A 22,577-nucleotide genomic window follows, 5' to 3' on the forward strand; every position below is an offset into this window, starting at 1 on the left:
CTTTTTTTGAAGCTTTTCCCTAAAAGATAATATGACTTGCTCTCTCAAAGCTCAAGACTCAATGATACAGACAGCTTCTCTCCATGGTGGGCGTGAGGTTAGTGCTGTCCATGTGACAGAATCTAGAATCATCCGGGACTTGGGCCTCTGGACATTCCTGTGGGGGATTATCTTGATTTTGTTAACTGATGTGCGAAGACCAATCTTGACTGTGAGTAGGACTATTCCCTTAGTAGGGACTGTGGAAAATGGAAAGGTAGAGCTGAGCCCGAGGAAGCATTCGTTGCTCTCACTTTCTTGACTGTGGAATGCAATGTGACCAGCTGCCTCAAGCTCCTGCCTCTGTCTGTTAACCAGAATAAACCTTCTCCCTTAAGCTGCCTTTGTTGAATACTTTATCACAGCAACAAGGTAAGAAAATCAGGGTAGAAATCTACCCTGCATCTCCACTCTCAGGGAACCCCATCTGCCCCATCTGCATCCAGATGCTGCTCAGGAGGGGGCTCACCTGTTCCCAATCTTCTTCTTGCACACCATGCACACCTTCTCCTCCGTGATGATACACTTCACCTGCTGGTGTAAAATCCGCTCTTCCTGAACCTGGAAGAGATTAGAGAAGTTCCATGTCCAGGTGTAGAAACAGAAAGTAGAAGTTGGCATTGCTGTGTCTTTAGCTTACACAGATTCCACTAAATGCCATACTGACTGCTGGATCACCTGAACTATGTACTGCCTTGATGACAACAGGTATGTGAAAACTGTCTCAATTAAAACCCAAAACCTGAGGGGTAGTGGGGGCACACACCTTTAATCCAAGCACTCAGGAGGCAGAGGCAGGTGGATCTCTGTGAGTTCAATGACAGCCTAGTCTACAGAGTGAGTTCCAGGACAGCCAGGGCTGTTACACAGAGAAACCCTGTCTCAACCAACCAACCAACCAACCAACCAACCAACCAACCAACCAATCAACTAACCAACCAACCATCCAACCATCCAACCAATCAAACAAACCCCAAAGACCACCTCCACGTGTTGAAGGCCCATACCCTCAGGAACTCAGCATGGAGAAGGTTCTTGAGTACTTGATTGAACCGTTTCTTTTGTGCGTTTTCTTCTAAGACCTTTTCTAGAAAGATGCGTATGTCATTGATCTGAGTGTTTGCTGGTAGAAGGTTGATTGCCTAGGGGCAGAGACAGGATGGGAACAGGTTAGGGAGATCAGGAGTGAGACCCAGCAAAGCTTGAGCCTGCCCCCTTCCCAGCCCTCTTCTCACTGCTGCTCCATCTGCAGGCCCCTGACCTTGGTGGTGTCCAGTTTGCTGTAGTGCAGCTCTAGGACCTGCAGGGCGGCCTGGAGGTTGGCCTGTGGCTCCAGTAGCTCCAGTTTGATTGGCCCCAGGCAGTGAATGCTGGGGGGGGACAGGTACATCCGAAGCAGGGACAGATATACCTGTTTCAGAGATACAAACATGCATGTCAGGCTAGCGGCAGCCCTCCTGGAACCCTCAAGCCCTGAGAATCCCTGGTGATTAGAAGGCTGGTTGATAGCACCACTGGTACGGAGCACTCCAAACTCATCAGCTTCTCCTTAACTTCTGGCCAAGTCAAACAGCCACATGAGGATGCTGATATTGCTCTTTCCCTGAATGCCTTGTATGTGTTTAATGTTATACCATTCACAGAAAGTTAACACTGAAAAACCTTAGCGATTCCTCCTTTTCTAATGCTTGGAAGGCTGAGAGTCTAGCCATATTCTGACTGGTTCTAGTGCCACAGGGTCACTCCATCCTAGCACTCTTAACATGTGGGGCCAGGTACTTCTTTGCCACTGAGGCTGTCCTGTGCATCTCTGGCCTCTAGCCCCAGATTCCCACCCCCACTTCCAGTCACACCAATCACAAATGTCTCGTGATACTGATGAATCAATGTATAACCAGACCCTTCCTCTGAGATGGGCCAATCCACATTAATTTGTGAATCAGAACTCTCGAAGGGGACAGGGTGCTACTGCTAGTCAGGTAGGTGACAACAGATGTGTAAGTCATAAGTAAGCCAGGACACATGGTAACTCAGTTTCTTTCCCAGAAAACATGCGCTAGCAATCATTTAGTGCACTGACATATTCCGTGTCTCGGTGACTGATATGAGTGCCACTTGTGACCACACTGGATGGCTGGGGTCTGCCAAAGTGACAGGAAGTGCACATGCTCCCTTGGTCACAGCTGCTACTCACATCTCTGTTGCCTTCTTTGTTCTGGTCGTAGTGTTTGTGGCAGTACCTGCAAGGGAGGAAGTGGTGAGAGCAGGCAGGAGGGACTCCACGGAGGGTGTCCACGGTGCTGCCATGGTAACTGAAGAGGGCGGCGGAGGGTGGGGAGGGCGGGCAGGGGGAGCAGTGCTGACTTACTCCTTAGCCATCTTTGTGTCCTTCAAGACGTGGACATAGATGAAGAGAGCCTGTTCATGCTTCCCCATGCGTCCCAAGAGCAGAGCTCTTTCTTCTAAGAGGCCTAGGGGGGAAGACTCCAAGTAGCTGCCACTGGCATTGCATGTGCACAGACAAAGCAACTCCAGGAAGGTAGACTGGGACAATACAAGAATGTCAGAAAGGACTGGGGTGGAGCGTGGCAAGATGGCTCAGTAGGTAACGGCACTTGCTGCCAAGTCTGATGAGCTGAGTTCAATCCCCAGGCCTCAGACAAGGTGTCCTTTGACCTCTAGATATGCATCACGGCACATACATACACAAACAGGCAATAAATGGAATAAAAAATATAAAGAAGAATAATGGAGGGAAGTTAAAAAAACAAAACAAAATAAAAAAAACACCAAACCAATCCTCCAAAAACAAAAAAATCCAAACAAAAGGAAGGGCTGGGGTCCAGCTCAGAGGTAGAGTGCATGCTTAGCACGTGCAAGGGTTCAATTCCAAGCACCAAAATACATAATGAAATAAAATGGCAGAAAATACTATTACCTTTTATTGAAAGGGAGAAAACTATCAAAAAGAATTTTTAAAGGAGAAGGAAACTAATTTAGGAGGTAATGTACTAATCCCTCCCATCTTTTTTTTTTTTTTTTAAAGTTAGGGTCTCATGTAGCCCTGGCTCTTCTGGAACTCACTCTGTAGACCAGGCTGGCCTCAAACTCACAGAGATCTGCCTGTGTCTGCCTCCCGAGTGCTGGGGTTAAAGGCGTGGGCCACCATGCCTGGCCATATCTCACCCTTTTAACAATCATTCAAACTGCATAAGGACATTCGCTAATCAGCCGAGTTGATACAGTTTACATAGACTGGGCACTCCAGGGAAGGGGAGGCAAAGACCTGGTGTTGGTGTTCACAGAGCTAAGCCAGACAGGCTTATCTTTTTCCTCAATGAGTCACTCCAGGTTACAGGGAGTACTCAATTGAGTTCCAACAAGAACTCTTTCTAAAGCGACAGATGACAATCTACAAATCAGCACACTGTTTACACCCAGAGTCTTCTCTCAGCCTTGACGAAAAAGTGATGTGGAGGATCAGGAGCACAGGCCTGGAAGCCTGGCCCCCACACACCCACCTTTGAGTCTGGAGGCGGCTCTCCATTGCACTTAGCTGAAACAGCTCTGGCTCTATGTTAGACACTCACCGTCAAAGGGAAAATCACAGATGAGCCGGCCTGGCTCATAGTAGCTGGAAATCTCCAAGAACACGAGCAGCTTCTGCCGGTACTCTCCCAGCTCACCCATTTCCTCTCCAGCGGGGACCGGATTTTTGCCTTTAAGGGGAAACCAAGCTCCACATGAGAGGATGCTGCTAAGCAATAATGTGGGGTCCACTGAGGGGGATGGGGCTCAGTGATGTCACCCTGTGATCAAAAAAGGGCCTCTGAGGAGATTTCCCACGAGTTCTTTTACTCTAGTCTCTCTGGCCCTAAAACACCAGTGTGACATTAAGAAAGGCGGTGAGCAGAGAAACATGTTGGCCAACATGTCTCTTAGCAGCACAGCTGTCGTCTTGCAGACAGATCTGTCCTTCTGTCCTACCCAAGAGGACTCCCAGAGATGCCCATACCCAGACCAGGGCTCCTGAGTTCCTCGGTGTCTCTGACTCCCCTAAAGGTCCTCCCGCCCAGAGAACAACTGGGCCCATTTCCCCACACTACACACAGGCACCGCTGTCTGATCCTTCAGGTCGGGGCCACCTGCTTTGGATGGGCACTGGTACCTGTGGGCAGGGACAGAAGGTAGTCTTTCATCAGACTCTGTACTTTCTCACAGTACAGCTGGATCAGGCAGTTGTGGAACCGTGAGCCGGTTTCCTCCCACACGTGGATGATGTGCTCCTGAGAGGAATGGAGGTCATTCTCGTTGGTACCCTCTGTGCTATGAGCCCATCTCCCAGTCTCCCTCTCAGGTCCCCAACTAAGCTGCAAAGATTACTAAGGGGCAGCTCTTCCAAAACCACAACAAACCCAGTGAGGTCAGGGAGGGTTTCTTCAATTTTCAATCTAAACTGAAACTCACTCTGTAGACCAGGCTGGCCTTGAACTCATAGAGATCTGCCTGCCTCTGCTTCCCAAACGCTGAGATTAAACAGCATCATTCTTGGTTCCCTCAGTTCTCTATTAGATTGAGAAGCTTCTTTAAGAGCTTGGTTCCCTGGGACTGCTTTCCTCAAAGGAAGCTGAAATAACCATCCTCATATTCCCACCTGTTAGAATTCCTAGCCATTCCCCCAACTACATGACCGAGTACACGCTGGCAAGATGCCTAGTCATCCCAGGGCTTTGTGTCCTACACAGTCCGTGCGCTGCGCGATCACGTAATCTATGAGCATACGTGGCGTAGCTACGTTGGCCCATATGCACATGTGTGGGGATCCTATGATGGCGGGTTCCACGTATCCCTCCCTGCTCATCCTGCATGGTCATTCCATAGACCTAAGCACCCCCTTCTATTCCCTTCCCTTAATACACTCTTATAGTGGGTTTTATTGCACCTCATGGCTTTTCTAGAACAGTAAACAACGCCACTTAATAAATAACATCACCAAGACCCAAGTGACCCCCACCCTACCTGGAATCTGAACTGCCTAAGTGATCCTTATGTTCCTAGATCCTGGGTTTAAAGTTTTTTGGGACAAACAAAACTGTGTCTCACCAGATAAGGAATGGCCAGACCCTTGAAATTCTCTATTAAGAAGCTGAGCACTCGATCTCGCGGCAGAGACTCTACCTCCGGGAGGTCTTCGGTGAATACCTGTCAGAACAAACATGAAATCTACAAGCAGAACCAGACTCAGGCCACAGACACACATGACTAAGTGTTGGGGCTGCAGACCCTTGGAGGGGAAGGGTGGATAAGGCACCAGGAGCTGATTGATGTACAGTGGTCTAGGGGAAGCCTAATGGCCTTAGAATAAGGATCCTTCTACATATACAGTCTCGTCCCACACGTCCACTTTACCCTATGACTCCAAAGGAATGGGCAATTCACCCTCCTCCTGTATCTGTGGCTCTTTCATATAATCTGGATCAACTGTGGCACCAGACAAATCCAGGGGGGCCTATGATCTACCTTCAGGCCATCTTCTGGGAAGTCTCTCAGCACCCAGACCGAGTAGGAAAAAATCAAATGTAGATTTTCTGTGCCTTAAAGGAAAAGTAAGATTGTTAGCAGTAGACAAAAGTCAGGCCTGTCCAGTAAGATTGGAAGGGTAGGTGTGCAGATATAGATTCATTTTGTGGGCAAGACAGATCCAAGCGCCAGCCATTCAGACCTGCTTATTCCCCATGGTCTGTCCACATACTAAAGAGCTTCATGGTTCGATACTTGCATAAAGAATTCAGGCAGAGGAACAGCACTGATGGAATACAAGGGAAGGGACTGACCAGACTCAGGAATGGAGGGAGACACAAACAGAAGCCACCTCCACAGTTCTTAAAAGTGGGGCTCAGGGCTGGATGTGGTAGCACAAGCCTTTGATCCTCGCACTCAGGAGGCAGAGGCAAGTGAACCTCTGTAAGTTGGAGGCCAGCCTGGACTACACAGAGAGGCTCTGTCTCAAAAACCACCACCACCACCACAGAGCTCACCCAAGTGCTGCAGATACTGCACCGTCCTCTCGTGGCCTTTCAGAGGTGAGTTTGCTTTCTTGGACTGGTCCACCAGCACCTGCAGAGCTGGCCACAAAGCCCAAGAACAAACCCATGAGCCTCTTCCTCATGTGAGGTCCCCATACACAAGAGCCCCCCGGCCCCGACTCCAGAAGGCCCGTCCCATCACCTTTCTCATGGAGCCCCTTCTTCTCGTACAGGATGATCAGTTCACTGTACTTGTGAGCCTTCTTCAGCACATGCTCACTTTCCTCGATGTGACAGTGGTTGTTCTCCAAGCGCAGCAAGGGAGCCACCAGGGCCACGTTTGTCTGTCGGGGAGATAGGATGCTGACACAGGATCATCATGTAGGGTGGCAGCAGCAGCTCTTCCTGGAAGCCCCACCCTTCACTAGTCCAGGCCTGCCCCAGGCTGGAAGGCCCCACATAACAAGCGTAAGAAAGCAAATGGTCCTTGTTGCAGAATGACAAGCGGTGGCCTTCAGGGCATTTTTATACATATGTCTCAATGTTGGAGGGTTGGGGGAACAAAGTGGTTACTTTCCTTGAGGTATTACTATCCTTGATGAGACTGTGACTTCAATTTTACTAGCAAAGGAACCTCCCAAATGAATACCTTGCCTTACCCTCTTAAGCACAAAGGCACCATGCAAAGGCCAGGAGGTCTCCAACCTCCAAAATCTTACTCTTACTAGTGGAAATCTCCTACAGAGATGCCTGCAACATCCCTAGAATTTGAGAACGAGGGACTAGCATCCTGACTACTCACATGGAGGTAGCACTTGAGCAGGGTGGTGTCGATGATCTGTAGTAACTTCTTCTTGGACTTGATGGTGGGAGTGCCTTCCATGAGCGGGGAGGTGCTGGGCTGGTGGTCCGAGTCATTCAGCTTCTTTACCAACTGACTTCGTTTCTGTACATGGCAAAAACAGGGGGTCAAGGGCAGGACTCGATCTTCCTTCATCACCCGAGCTACTGAGTTAACTCTGAATGCCTCCAAATCAGCTCTTGTCCATCACTCAGATCTCACAGCAACATTCATGTTTTGCCAGAGATCAAAAGACATGACTGTCGCATTGCCACAGATGCAGTGATGATGGTGATGTACCCCTGCTTTGTTTCTGCAGAGCTAGGGATCCAACCAGGGCCTAGCATATGCCAGGCAAGCCTCTACCACAGAGCTACACCCCCAAAACCACTTGTTTCTAAGATTAGCTTTTGCCTGTTCTAAAACCTTATCCAGCTGGGTATGGGGGCACAGGCCTGTAATCACAGCTACTCAGAAAGCTGAGTGGAGAACTCAAGATCTCATGATCTCAAGCTCAACTTAGGCAATATAGTGAGACCCCATTTCAACATAAATGAATGAATAAAAATAATCTTCAGATAGCGCAGTCATCTAGTTTGTATTTCTTTGTGTCTGCCATGGTCTTGTTTGGCAAAACATTGGTGCTGCTTAATTTCATGCAGCTCAGGGTCACTACTGACAGGGAAGAAAGTGTGCTCTGCTTCCTAAAGCTGAGATCGTAGAAGCAGAAGGACACAGGCTTCTGGAAATATCATATTCCAGGAGCCATCTTTCCTTGGTCCAGGGCTCCAGGTGTGAACAATGAGATAAGCCTGTGTGGTGCCTGCAGGCTGCCAGTCAGACCTGGGTACCCGGGAGCTCAAGGTCAAGGACACAGCATGTCTGAGATGCTGATCAAACAAGCTGACACTCACTGACCCCGAAGCAACAGTGAAATGCAGCATTTCAATTCTAGAGATACTTTTCAGAACCCACAGTGACATCTGAAACAATATTTATAAAGTCTCTGACACAAATGTGTACCCAGGAAATAAACAGGAACTACTCGTGACAAAATGTGAGTTAACAAATTTGAAGGAGGGCTGGGGATACAACTCAATTGGTGAGTACTTGTCTACCATGCACAAATCCCCAGCATCACATAAACTGGGTGTAGTGGTGTATAGCTGTAGTCCCAGGCAGGAGGATCAGAAGTTCAAGGTCCTATTTGGCTACCTAAGATCCTATTTCAAGAAACTGAGCTTTAGGAAGAGGTAAGTTAGTTGTGCTAACTTTAAACTTTCATTCATCTGTCTGTAATAATAAACAGAAAAAATTAAACCATAAATGTATATTATAGAAGATAATTATTGACAAGGGAGGACTTTCCCAATATATGGCTAAACTTTAAGCTCCAAACTATAAAACAAAAAATATACTTTGATTTTCATTGAATAAACAAATTAATAAAAACAAAATGAGCTGGAGAAATGGCTCAGTGGTTAAGAGCACAGGCTCTTCTTCAGAGGACGTTTGATGCCAGCATCCATATAGAGATCACAACTGTCTCTAATCCCAGTTCCAGGGCACCAAATGTCCTCCTGTCCTCTGCTGACACCAGGCATGCATGTAGTATACAGACACACAGAACAGCCATATACATAAAATAAAAATAAATAATCTTGCCGGGGTGGTGATGGTGGTGAGCATGCCTTTCATCCCAGCGCTCAGGAGGCAGAGCCAGGCGGATCTCTGTGAGTTCAAGGGCAGCCTGGTCTACAGAGCGAGATCTAGGACAGGCACCAAAATTACACAGAAACCCTGTCTCAAAAACAACAATAACAAAATCTTAAAAGAACAGGTAGAAGCTAGTTCGTGAATACATATCAGAAACTAAACGAACAATGCTAAAGTGTTGGTTACTTCTCTCAGGGACAACTGTGGATGTTATGTTTCTTGCTTATACTTTGTTTTGAGTTTCAGTATGTAGCTCTGGCTGTCTGGAACTCACTATGTAGATCAATCACGCTGGCCTCAAACTCACAGAGATCTGCCTGCCTTTGCGTCCAAAATGCTGGGATTAAATGCGTGCACCACTATGTTCCTGTGGCTTATACTTTCTATGTTTCCCAATCTATAGGCATTTTCCCCCACTTCATGTATGGCATGAAAAGTTCATAATAATTAAGATTTACAAATCCCTTTTAGGTCAAATAATAACTTACTGTGAATATGCTTCCTGATATGAGGATTTGATTTAAAACAAAACAGCCCCACCCTTAGCCAAGGAACTGTGGGTAGCTGTTGGCTTCTAGGGGAGCAAGTGTCAATTAAAGACTTGAAGGGTGTGGCTCCCACACCTAAAAGTATATAGACAGCACACGTTGGAGACAATGGGCTTTTCTTTTAAAAAAGGACACAAGATTAGGAGAAGGTTTGGGAGGAATTAAGGGTGAATACGATCAAAATACATTGTATTTCTCAAAAATTCATAAAAGTATTTACAAGGCAAAATTAAAAAGCTCAATGGTACTATTAAGTGGGAGGCAGCAGCAGATGGCCCAGCCCAACTCCACAGCCTTCACCTGTGGACCTCGTGCAGCCCTATCATTGCTACAGAGAAGCAGGGATGGGACTCTGAGGCTCCCACACACCTGGTGTTAGGCCTACCTGCGTCAGGTAGTCAATGAGAGCCAAGTGAGCCTTCTCCAGTTCAGCACCAGAGAGTGTAGGCAGCGGGTTGGGGTACTGCAGCTGCTTCCTGTAGTCTGTGGGCAGCAGGTCAGGGTACAAGCCCATCACATGGGTGGGATCTGTAAGAAAGGCAAGCGCAAAAATACCACATGACTGCTGCATGAGAGCAAAGTAAGCCCCTGACCCATGGTTTATCCCTTATCTCATTTTTTGTTTTGTGTTGTTGTGAGACAGGGTCTATACAACCCTGGCTGGTCATGACTTTATTACATAGACTAGGCTGGCCTCAGATGCCTCAACTACAGACATACATAAGCATGCCTGGATTACCCCTCAACCAAGAAAATGAGTCTAAATTCAGAAAAGCTTAATAAGCCACCTAGTTATGATCTGAACACTCATGTCAATTTCATTAAAATGTCACCAAAAAGGCATGATTCACAAACACTGAATTAGAACTATTTATCAACTCTCTAAAAGCAGACTTTTCAAAACTTGCAAAGAAAACAAACTGATATTTAAGTGACAAAGACCAACTGTTGTGGAATATTTATTTAACTAGGCAAAGATGTGTTACATTTGTCTAGGCTGCATTTGCTTAATGATGTAAAAATGTGTGTTTAATTCTGTAAAGATGTGTTGCATCTGTTTCACCTTGCCTGCCTAAGGCACCTGATTGGTCTAATAAAGAGCTGAACAGCCAATAGCTAAGCAGGAGAGGGACAGGCAGGGCTGGCAGGAAGAATAAATAGGAGAAATCTAGGCTTGAGAAGAGAAGGAAGAATGAGAGAAGGAGAGAAGAAGGGACACACCTGGGGCAGGAAGCCAGGCAGATGCCAGCCAGGCAGATGTCAGCCAGGCAGATGTGAGAAGCAGTGAAAGTAAGAGATACTGAAGAACGGTAAAAAGCCTGAGGCAAAAGGTGGATAAAGAGGAACAGGATAATTTAAATTAAAAGAGCTAGCCAGAAATGTGCCTATGCTAGGCCGAACATTTAAAACTAATAAGTCTGTGTCATGATTTGGGAGCTGGTTGGTGGCCCAAAGAAAAAGCCTGGTACAACCAACAAACTTGTGTGCATGCACACGTGTGTACACACACAGTAATTTTTTAAAGTGATAAAAACTTAACATAATGAAATATATTAAAAATGAACACAATAAAAATCCAGTGTCAAAGAGGTTTTTTTCTTTTTCTCTTTTACTCTTTAGAATTTAGTAGAGAGCCACAGTGTGTATGAGAGGTTCATGGTAACTGCAGTTTCGGAAACAATGCATCAGTCCTTCGACAGCAGAATAAAGTATTTTACTTCAGCTGGTGAGTGTTCTGACACAGTGCACACTGTAATTATGAAGCATACACAGAAAGGAAATGACATTATGATCACAATTCTGTTAATGTGTAAATGTTGAAAATGTCTGTATGAAGAAGGGACGAAATGAGTAACAAACTCAGATCAAGATTTCTTAAAAGATCTTCCTCCCAGGGGTTGGGGATTTAGCTCAGTGGTAGAGCGCTTGCCTAGCAAGCACAAGGCCCTAGGTTCGGTCCTCAGCTCTGGCAAAAAAAAAAAAAAAAAAAAAAAAAAAGATCTTCGTCCCATTCTTAAAACTTTTGTACAGACAACTTACACTTTATTCCCTTAGAAAAATGTCAGAATCAGCAAAGGAAAGCCACCTCCCTTGCAATGGACATGAGTCCTTGGCAAGCCAACTGGAAGGCAAGTCTTCCCTTGAGGCTCCGAACCTACTTAACCCATGTCACAGTATCTGGCCCATCTAAGGAGACCCTGTCCCTCAGGATAAGGACTCGAAAGCACTGACAAGAATGGGTACAAAGCAGAGCAGCTGGCAATGGGGGAGCCCACCAAAGCACAACCTCGGGAGGAAGGCAGTTATGGAGAATGGGAAGTGCACACGCCGCCTTTGCCTGTCTCCCGTGCCGACATGCACACCCAGAACAGTCTACTGAGTACTCTGTGATGGGAGGCCTGGAGCGCAGCTCAAGGGTGGAACTCTAGCATGTTCAAGTCCCAGGCTTCGATCCCAGCATTGCAAAGTTACAAGACCTTGCAATGTCACCCAAGGCCTATCAAACTCCAAGCTCCTTTGTGGCCTTCAAGGTCCTTGGAAATCTAGCTCCAGTCTGTCTTTCTGCATGGTCTACCACACATCACCACACTGGGGCCACAGGCCACTGGACAGAGGATGGGAGTTCTGTTGACTCCATGGTTCCTTCACATTCCATTTTCTTCTTCGTTTTCAGGGCCCAGTCCACCTCTTCTTTCTTTGGTTTGGTTGTGGAGGTAGGTTCTCAAACTCCATGTCAGGCTTGCTTAGAATTCACTATGTAGCCCAGGATGGCTTTGAACAGTCCTACTGTCTGAACTTCCCAGGGGCTGAGATGACACAGATGTCAGTCACCATGTCTGGCCTCACTTTGTCTTTCTGTTCCTGGAGAACTCTATCACACACACCCCAATGTTTAACTGAGTAGCTTCTCATGCAAGAACTTTGTGCACCTGTGACATGCTGTATTACCTAAAAGTCCCGGACTGAGGGCAGAGCTGGCACTGTCAACATTTAGGTTTGCTTGGAGGGGAGAGGGTTCTGAGACCAGGGTTATGCCACACACTCAAAACCAAGATCACAGACATGCAAGAACAAGAAAATGGCATCCCTCATGCAGAGAAAGGACATCAGGCAGCTCTGCCTACTCCAATGCCTGGCCAGTTCCTGAATTCCCAGGCACGCTTCCTACCTCATGCACATGTGCTGGCTGCTCCCTCAGCCTAGAATACTCTTACCTGGACCCCGGCATGCCTCATGGAGGCACCATCTAACTAAAATGCCCCATTTGTAGAGAGGCCTAACTATTTCATATTCAACGGCAGTCCAGACCCCTCAGGACAGAGGGCTGTGGTGACAAGGCGCTTATCAGTGGAACACAGAAGAGAGTGGCAGGAGAGCAAACACAAACATCTGGATCCAGCCCATGCTGCACTGGGGAAAGGTGCCCTGGGCTTGTAAATGGTATTTCAGTCACATGAGACTGTTCTCCACAGTGGCGTCTTCTTCTGGCTCACACCTGATGTGCCTCTAATGGCTTCCTCACCAATGTTGTGCTCCCAAAGCCATCTTTGGCACGAGATTCCAGACTCACCTGAATTTGGCTACTGTGAATTAGTTTATGTGTAGTTGCTAAAGTAGGACATGATATCATATTAGACAATCGCACTGGTCTGTGGATATTCTCCCCTAGATCACTAATGTTTGGAAATGACAGAGAGCAGCAGCTCCAGATGAAAGCTTTAACCACGCCAGACCTTAAGAAACAGAAAACTCAGCTGGGCGGTGGTGGCGCACGCCTTTAATCCCAGCACTCGGGAGGCAGAGGCAGGCGGATCTCTGTGAGTTCGAGGTCAGCCTGGTCTCCAAAGTGAGTTCCAGGAAAGGCACAAAAGCTCCACAGAGAAACCCTGTCTTGAAAAACAAAAACAACAAAAAAAAACAAAAAAAAAAAAGGGAAAAGAAACAGAAAACTCTACACAAATGCCACTTTAATGCAAATAGTAGCTCATTAACAGCTTCAAGGACGTATTTTCTGCTAAGTTAAGCCACGTGGGAAAGCTGCCAGTAGAGGTGAAGTACACAGCATGCGCACAGGGCTCTGTTTCAAGCCTCAGCACTGCGGTGACATACAATCACGGACCACTGCACCTGGCTTTTCTGCATGGCTTCTGTGGATTGCTATCAGGTCCTAATACTTGTCATGGCCATGACCTGAAAAACCTGACCAAGTGATTTCCCCGGTCTACCTCCTTTCTCAGCAGCAACCTGTTTCCTTTCGGTGAGCTTTCTTGCACATGTGTGTATTTGTGGTTGGAGGACTGACTGAGCTTCCACAATCAGAAACCCAAACCTCCTTCTCTTCACTACACAGTCTGGAAATGACCTAATCTTGGTGATCAGATCCCTTCAACCCTGAGAAGGTACAGCAAGGGAAATAAGTGTGGCACACATCCATCCCACACACTCCTCTCGTACAATGGGACTCCTCTCCCTCAGGAGGAGTCTGGTTTCCCTTGTCTTAAGCCTTTTCCCTCTGGGAAAAGCCAGATGCTGCACACAAAAGCACTGAGGTGTCCACTGAGGTACCCCAGATTACACCCTCTGGGAAAAGCCAGATGCTGCCCATAAACATTTGCTCAGCTCCACAAAGACTCACTTCAGTAAGAACTGAGGACCTAGGACCCGGACAGCACCAACTTGTCAGCCATGGCAGTGAGCTCCCTTGAAAATGGATTGTCTAGCCCAAGACCTCAGGTGTTAGCAACTGATACACTGCAGTCAGTGATTTTTACAGGGATGAAACACCATGGTGCTGGTAGCTAAGGAAGTGGTATGTCAGAGCAGGGTCACCTAGTCTATTGTGACTACGTGCTAATTTTTCTCTTCTTCCTGCTTTGAGAGCCTCCAGAGTTCCCTTTGGTACCATGAAAAATTGACCCATCAATTTTATGGGTCCCTCCAAGTACCATCTAACGACTCACTCAGCTCTGTTCGATTGATCAGACTCTAGTGAACTTACTCAGAACTGATGATCTCCATTACTCAACCAAGACCCCAAGTTACTGGCCAGCGAGGGATGTGGAAAGAGGAGGAAGGAGAGGCCAACGAAAGGGTATGGAAGAAAGCCTGACAGATGTAATAAGTGAAACAGACACACGGTGCAGTACTGGGCACTGCTCTAATCACCTCACACAACCGCCACAGAGCACGAGGGACGCCATCACTGCCCTTCTTTTATAGGTATGAGGGGAAAACTGAAGCAGGAAGTTCAGTGCTTTCATGAGCTCTGGCAGGCTGTACCAGTCACTCTTCAGCTATCACATGACCAAGGCAACGTATAGAAGTGGCTTATTTTTGTTTGTTTTTGTTTTTGTTTTTTGTTTTTCGAGACAGGGTTTCCCTGTGTAGCTTTGCGCCTTTCCTGGAACTCACTTGGTAGCCCAGGCTGGCCTCGAACTCACAGATCCGCCTGCCTCTGCCTCCCGAGTGCTGAGATTAAAGGCATGCGGCGCCGCCGCCGCCACCGCCACCACCACCGCCCGGCCCAGAAGTGGCTTATTTGGCTTAAGATTCTAGAGGCGTGTGTCTATCCCGGCAGGGATAGCAACAAACAGCAGACAAGGTGGCTGGGGCAGAAGCTGAGGACTCACATCTTGAACCCCAAGTAGGAAGTAGAGACTGACAGTGAACCGGCAAGAGTCTTTACATTCTCAGACTTTGCCTCCAGTGAGTACTTCCTCCAGCAAGGATTCCTCCTGAGCCTCCCAAATAGCACCAACTGAGGACCGAATCTTCAAATATCTAAGCTATGGGAGACATTCTCGTTTCACACCACACAGGCCAGCTCCCATGTATCTGCTCCTCACTACCACACTCTGACAGGGAGGGAGGGCGCTGAAGCACTGGCCTGTGCTGGCTCTCCACAATGACCTCCTGTGTAGCCCAGGAACTTGTGTCCAGCCCTACGTTCAGTGAACACTAGGCGATCACGCACCTTTGTTAGGCTTGATGCCTGTTACCTCTCTTTAACAATGAGGACAGAGACTTCTGGAAAACTGGAAGCCTGCAGTAATGGGTGAGACCACACTAGAGAGGGCAGGGCTGTAAGTGTATAACCACTGTGGCCCTCACAAGAGCTTGTTCGGCATGGAAGTCAACTGCGATGAGAGCGGGTCTCTTCTGTCTTCATGTCTCCCCATGCCCCCACTCTCTTCTCCACCAGCAGCTCCTACCCCAAAGCCACACCTCCTTGTTACCTGTGCCAAGTTTAGCAAAGACCTGCATGGACTCATCAAAGCGCTTCTGGCAGAAGAGGTTGAAGGCATACAAGTTCTTAATGTGATGGATTTGCTGCTGCTTGTCACTGTCTGAGTCATCTTTCATTTCCTAGAAAAGACAGAATCAAGAAAAGCTCATTCACTCTCCAAATATTTGCTCTGCTCATTCCAGGTGGTAAAACATCCTAGAAACCACAGGTGCTAAACTGAACTGTATAAGAGCAACATGGTACGTGCCTGCACAGACTGCCTGAGGATTTTCTTTTAATGAAAACTTTCATTTCTTAAAACAACTGCATTAAAATGTGGCTTCATAATTTTCAAAAAACTTTATTATTTTGTTTTGGTTTTTTTCGAGACAGGGTTTCTCTGTGTAGCCCTGGCTGTCCTGGATCTCACTTTGTAGATCAGGCTGTCCTGGGACTCACAGAGATCCACCTGCCTCTGCCTCCCGAGCGCTGGGATTAAAGGTGTGCACCACCACTGCCTGGCTTAACTTTATGTGTAGAGGTGTTTTGCCTGCATATATGTCTGTGCACCACATGTGTGCAGTGTCCATAGAGGCCAGCAGAGAGTATCAGATTCCCCTGGAACTAGAGTTACAGACAGCTGTGAGCTGTCACAGAAGAGCAAGTAATCCAGCCTAGGTCCTCTGCAAGTGCAGCCAGTGTGCTTAACCTATGAGCTACCTCTCTAGCTTCTGGTTATATAATTAAAAAATATATTAATTTTTATTTTATGAGTGTTTGCATACCACACATATGCCTGGTGCCACAAATGCCTGATGCATGACAATCTTCACATCATACTGTAAAGTAACCTATGCAATGAAAAATCACTAGCACTTCTACAGAGGGTCTAACTAGTGTCCTGAAGTCCATTAGGGCCATGACAAACATGGGAAGAGGAAGAAACTGTCACAGCCTAGCGATCATCCATGGTATGTGCTAATTAAATGAATGTGAATGCCAGACTTGAGCCTGGTACACACATGAAAGGATGTTAACAGAAAGCTGGCCAAATCTCATCGAGCCTAAAGTTATATTTAAAAACAAAATCTGCCAGGCAGTGGTAGCTCAAGCCTTTAATCTCAAAGGCAGGTGGATCTCTGTGAGTTCAAGGCTAGCCTGGTCTACACAGTGAGTTCCAGAACAGCCAGAGCTGTTACACAGAGAAACCCTGTCCAGAAAAACAGAACAAAACAAATAATAATAATAATAATAATAATAATAATAATAATAATAATAATAATAAAATAAAACCCTTTTCAGAGGACTAGTGAGATAGATGGTTCAGTGGGTAAGGATGCTTGCTGTACAAGTCTGGGCCTGAGTTTGATTCCTGGAACCCATGCAGAGATAGGTGTTGTCCTCTGACCTACACATGTGTGCTGTAACACACATACAAGCCACACATCTGTACACACACAAAATTTGAAACTAATACATAACTACATAAATAAAATGCTTCTCGGTTCTCTCTTCCTCATCCTCTCTACTCATCCCTTCCTTTCTCTGCCATGACCCTAGTCCACTACTGTCAACACACAGCTGTACCCTCACTGTGTATCCAAGTCTTTCAAGCTTATTCCCAGATATTTATGACACACCCTCTGTTCAAGTCAACATGAACTCCAATGTTATAAAGCTGCACCTCACTTGTTTTCACTTTTTCCCCTTTTTCCATTTGTGTGTGTGTGTATGTGCATTCATGCACATGTACTGGGTGGCATGCGTGTGTGTGTGCGTGCATGTGAGGTAAGGTTGATGCAGGGAATTATCTTCAATCACTCTTTCACCTTATTCAATCAGGCAAGGTCTCTCAATCAAACCCAGAGCTGGCTGATAAGGCTAGTCTTGCTAGCCAGCTTGCTCTAGGGATGATCTGTTTCCACCTTCCAAGGCTGAAATTATAGGCAGGCTGTCATATTTATCTTGGGCACCAGGCACACACACACAAAATTTTTTTTAAAAAGATGAAATACAGGGGTTGGGGATTTAGCTCAGTGCTAGAGCGCTTGCCTAGCAAGCACAAGGCCTGGGGTTCGATCCTCAGCTCAAAAAAAAAAAAAAAAAGATGAAATACTGGAGTGGTGGCTCAGTCTGTAGTGTACTTCAGGACCTGAATTCAGAGCCCCAGCACCCCAGTGAAAAGCCAGCCAGGTACAGCTATGCACAGCTATAATCCCTGTGCTAGGAAGGCAGAGAAGAGGATCTCTAGGCCAGGCAGTTTAGCCAAACTGGTTATCTCCAGGTTTAAAAAATAAAGTAGAAAGTGATTGAGGAAGCCACTTAACATCAACCTCTGTCTATCACATGCTTACACAAGCACAACAATGCAAACCCAAGATGAATACAGAATGCCAATAAAAATATGGAAAAAAAACACTGACTCTCATTAGCCACCAGTGAAATGCAAATTAAAATGACATTGAGATTCCAGCTTACCCTAGTCAGAACTGCAGTCATTAGGAAAATGAGTAACAACAAATGCTGGCAAGGACAAGAACAAGAGGGGACTTGATGCACTGCGGGCGGGAAAGCCAAGTTCAGCCACTACAGAGACCAGTGTGGAGGGTCCTTAAAAACCTTTACACTCGGGGGGGGGGGGGGGTGGGGGGGGGGGGGGGGGGGGGGGGGGGGGATTTAGCTCAGTGGTAGAGCGCTTGCCTAGCAAGTGCAAAGCCCTGGGTTCGGTCCTCAGCTCCGGGAAAAAAAATTTAAAAAAACAAACAACCAAACAAACCTTTACACTCAATCTTTCCCATGACCCAGCTTCACCACTCCTGGGTATGGAGGGCTTCAAGTCAGCCTCTCCGAGAGACACTAGCACACCAGTGTCTACTACAGCCCCGTTCACAGCAGTGAAGTTATGGAACCGACCTAGACGTCTGGCAAGAGAGGAAGGGCAAAGGAAGTGTAGCATGTATACACGACCATAAAGAACAAAGTGCCGTTATTTTCAGGAATATGGAGGCAACTGGAAATAATCAAATTAAGTGAGTTATGCCAGCCCCAGAAAGACAAATGTATACCCTTTTTCCTCATTTGTAGTTCCTAGATTTTAGACAGATATATAAACCTCCTCCTCGTGTGTGTGTGTGTGTGTGTGTGTGTGTGTGTGTGTGTGTGTGTGTGTGTGTAAAACATTAAAGTAGAAGTAAAACCGTCCAGAGAATGAGGGCCCAGTGGGGAGGGAGGGAGAGAAAAGGGAACATTGGGAACAGAAGGACAATGTACTCAACATACATGTAGGAAAGCTTGAAAATTAGCATCTTAAAGTGGGATTTATAATTTAATTACAGAATTTACACACACAAAATAAAAGTTGCTGTTCAAAACAGCCACCATGGGCTGGAGAAGTAACTCAGTCCATAAAGTGTCTATACAGCAAGCACAAGGACCCAGGTTTGATCCCTAAAACACATGTAAAAAGGCTGGTGTAAGGTATGTACTTGTAATCTCAGCACTGGGGAGGCGGAGAGAGGGGGCTCCCCAGGGCTTGGTGGCTAGCCAACCTAACTAATGAGCCCCGCATCCCACAGAGACCCTATCAGGGGAGAAAAAACAAACAAACAAACAAACAAACAAAAAACAACAAAAACAAAAACAAAAAACACTAACAAGGAGGACAGCTGTCCTGATGCACAGTGCCTGAGGCTGCCTCTAGCCTCCACACACATATTGGTGCATGTGCCCCAGTGCGCACATGCACACATAAGCACAAGCAGCCACCATAAGAGATTAAAGGTGTCTCCTTCAGAGACAGTCTAGACCTGCTAGACCATCTAGAAATCAAGCTTACTGTTAACGTCTTTAAATTAGCACTGTCCAGTCTAATGCCCAGGTTAGGTTCAGAGACTTATGATCATTTCTGAAAATCAAATCCACTCTCTACAGATAAATAAAAAATACCCCATAAGCCACAGGTGTCAGTGTATGCCTGTAATGCTAGCTAGCACTTGGAGGTTCAGTGGGGCAGACTGCCACAAGATTGAGACCAGCATGGGCTACACAGCCTTGTCTCAAAAATTAAAAAGGGGAAAAAAAAATTACTAGCAACAGGAGAGAAAAATGGAACAAGACACACTGGTGCTTTGCCAGGACAACAGTCCACATGAACACACAGGAGAATGGCTAAAAGTGGCTGACCGTGCTTTGTGTCTTCCAACAGATTCCAGTGCCGGGAACTTGTTTCCTAGGGTGACCTTACCGAGAAGTGAGGGTGGGCCTTCAAGAGGTGGGGCTTACTGGAAGGTTTTCAGGTCATGAGAGACAAAAGACACACTTGAGAGAGGCAGTTATGAAAGGAGCCCTGACCCCTCTTGTCTGTTCATGGTGTAACCGACTGTACGTCCTTGTATTTCTATCTGTTCCAGGTGGCAGCAAAGCCAAGGAGTGGCCCTTGTCATGGAGTCTGCACTATACCACTTGGACTTTGGATCTTTAAAGAGGTGAGGTAAATAAACACCTCTTTTTCCTAAGCCGTCCGTTTCTGTGGTGACAAAAAGCTGACTGGCCCAGTGGCCACAGTAAACAGAACAAGAGCCTGAAGGCTTACAATGCCAACAGAAGTCACTGCTGAAAGAAATGAGGGGCCCTCTAGTGGCTACACTCAACAATACAGTATTATGACATTTATGACTATTATTATATGTTAATGTGTGCATTGTCTTGAATTGTTGCAAACCATATAATGGCTACTCAATTATTTTATTCTTCCATTAATTTCTAGAAGACACCATTATACTTGACATTCATTCTGCATATGAACAAGTAAAATCCCTGGTGACATAGATATCTGAAGGTGGACTCAAACCCTCCATCAAAGCCCCCAGGCTTTCAGCTTATTCCTTATTTATATAAATATAGATCAGAATACAAATATCTATATCATGTTCAGTTGCTTTAGAAAACGATGAGGATGGCTGCAGCTGAAGCCCAACATGGCAGAGACCTATTGGGCCTTCATGAAAAACTCTCCCCTTCTGATTTCAATGGGGATTGAAAGCCCAATATGGCCAGCTTTGGCAAGCATTAATGTAAACCTAGGAACTGCAGCCATGAGACTGGATTCTCCAGAAGGTAATGTATGGTAACTGCTTTTTCAAGTATGTTTGAGAACGTGTCATCCAGACACCTAGGAGATTAAGGATAACACTGAAGATCACTGACCTCCATTTATTAACAGTAGCATGCCAGCTAAGCATTTTCATTTTCACAATCCTATTCAAGCTGGAGCAGTACCTACTTCTCAGAAGTGGCTCTGCGCAACATTTTTTTGCCTCCTGAAATTCATTTAGCCCCCTTTGAAGATACCTTAAAATTTGTGAGTCTGAATGTAGTCATTATGAGACCATTAGTTCTGTTCCTTGGGAGCTGCCTGTTTTTTCTTTATGGTTCTTAGTTGTTCTTTTGCAGAGCTGACAGCTCAAGTCATGCTGGGATCAAGAATAATTCGTGTTTCTGGAGTTGCATCCATGACAATGGTTACCCACACGCTCCAGAAGAGAATTTGACATCGCTGCTGCCATTGTTGCTGTTATAACAGTGACGACCACTGCTACTACTGTTTTGGGGATTGCCATTTCATAATTGGTTACTACAGCTAGCACAGTGGAGACCCTGGCAGCAAAAGTAGCTACCACAGTTAATCTTTCATTCTATTGGGTATGACAAATTTAAATCAATAGTTATATACATTTCAATTGGCCTTGAAAGTTATAAATTTACAAACTCAAGTTCCACTTGCTCTCGGGATACCATTTTCCAAGGACTCCAATTTGCAGTAAGGCTTGTTAAGGAAGGGAATGGCTCAGTTGCCTTTAACCTACCAGCTATGGGTGGGTTAAGACTTCTGTTGGTCTTTTCTGTGTTGAACACACAGATTGCAAGCCCAGTGCCACTTAGAGATCTTTGGCAACAGTTAACTCTGCAACTCTCACACAATTGAGCCTGTATGATAATGAGTATTCAGAGATGGCTAATACCTGGGGGGCGCTCACCAACCTAAGAGAACGCCTGTGTGCCCTGGACAGGTGTCTCCATGATGGGTAAGGTGACCTGCTGATGTCCCACACAACCTAAGTCAGAAGCTCATTTTTTAGTAAAGGGGGGACCTGTAGGTCCCTGGCCCCCCGTTTTGGGTAACTGTTGCATTGCTTGCTGACCTTGACCTTGATATCCTCCCTATGCTAATTCCCTGAGAGATTCCACCCTCCTGAATGCTTAAGGGAAGCTCCATGTCCGTGTATCCAGCATATTGGGCGTTAACAGCTTAGATGCAAGATTGTAAAACATCAGGAGCGGGGGTGGGGATTTAGCTTAATAGTAGAGAGCTTGCCTACCAAGTGCAAGTCCCGGGGTTTGATCCTTAGCTCAAAAAAAAACCCAAACAAACAAACAAACAAAAAACCAAAACATCAGAAGTGAGCTTCTGCCATCTGGGGTTCTCCCACTGTGCTGTAAGCCTGTATTTAAGACCTCCTCTCTCCTTCAATAAATGGCATTCAGCATTCAAAAAAAAAAAGAAATAAGCGGGAACTTAGCTATAACTGTGAGGGATAAAGTTATGGTGTACGTTTTAATTACTGTGCTTAAGAGGTCTGTACAACAAAAATGCCTCTAACCTGTAAGCCCCACTTGCCCGAGGACGGATAACTTCCTGGAATGCTTGGGGCTGTTGTTCATGTAAGATAACCAGCCACAAGGTTGGATGTCCCAACTACACAGAATATGCTTGACCACATGAAGATGGAAGGATGTAGGCAGGAAGTACATCAGGATGTATGCTTGTCCCTGATTGGACAATGGCAGAAAGTCCATAGCACCTGACTAATCTAATTCATGGCCATTCTCTGGGAATCCTGGCCAGTGTTCTTTGTCCTGGCCAGTATTTAATAAAGCTTGCTTCAAATTCAACCCAAAAAGAAAAGAAAACAAGGAGGAGCGCAGTCTGCCCCATCTAAGGAACGAGACTCACTGCGAGCTGCAGAGCCAGTTCAAACTGCTTGTCCTGGAGAAGCTGTTGGATCTGGGTTGCCATGGGGACAGGAATGAGTCTCCAAACAAAGTGATTGCTGGCCACATAGATAATGTTTGATCTGGAGGCCAAAAAATATTGGTAAGAGGGCATGAGATTTACAATGGTA

At 46.2% G+C, this 22,577-nt stretch overlaps 1 protein-coding gene across 1 annotated transcript in view; it reads right to left on the reverse strand.

Annotated features, from left to right (window-relative positions):
- Window positions 1–22,577, reverse strand: part of Vps39 (VPS39 subunit of HOPS complex) — a 44,402-nt gene that overhangs the window by 2,366 nt on the left and 19,459 nt on the right. The window contains exons 10-24 of the mRNA XM_036184666.1: window positions 22,409–22,529; window positions 15,407–15,536; window positions 9,556–9,698; window positions 6,868–7,011; window positions 6,268–6,409; window positions 6,078–6,164; window positions 5,560–5,633; window positions 5,143–5,241; window positions 4,208–4,325; window positions 3,630–3,758; window positions 2,408–2,510; window positions 2,234–2,279; window positions 1,301–1,450; window positions 1,047–1,181; window positions 509–600 (exon numbers count right to left, since the gene is read on the reverse strand). Of these exons, the coding sequence (XP_036040559.1) occupies window positions 509–600; window positions 1,047–1,181; window positions 1,301–1,450; window positions 2,234–2,279; window positions 2,408–2,510; window positions 3,630–3,758; window positions 4,208–4,325; window positions 5,143–5,241; window positions 5,560–5,633; window positions 6,078–6,164; window positions 6,268–6,409; window positions 6,868–7,011; window positions 9,556–9,698; window positions 15,407–15,536; window positions 22,409–22,529 (1,713 nt within the window). The remainder of the gene's footprint in view (window positions 1–508; window positions 601–1,046; window positions 1,182–1,300; window positions 1,451–2,233; window positions 2,280–2,407; window positions 2,511–3,629; window positions 3,759–4,207; window positions 4,326–5,142; window positions 5,242–5,559; window positions 5,634–6,077; window positions 6,165–6,267; window positions 6,410–6,867; window positions 7,012–9,555; window positions 9,699–15,406; window positions 15,537–22,408; window positions 22,530–22,577) is intronic.

Source organism: Onychomys torridus, chromosome 4 (assembly GCF_903995425.1).
Source record: "Onychomys torridus chromosome 4, mOncTor1.1, whole genome shotgun sequence".
NCBI classification, from domain to species: domain Eukaryota; kingdom Metazoa; phylum Chordata; class Mammalia; order Rodentia; family Cricetidae; genus Onychomys; species Onychomys torridus.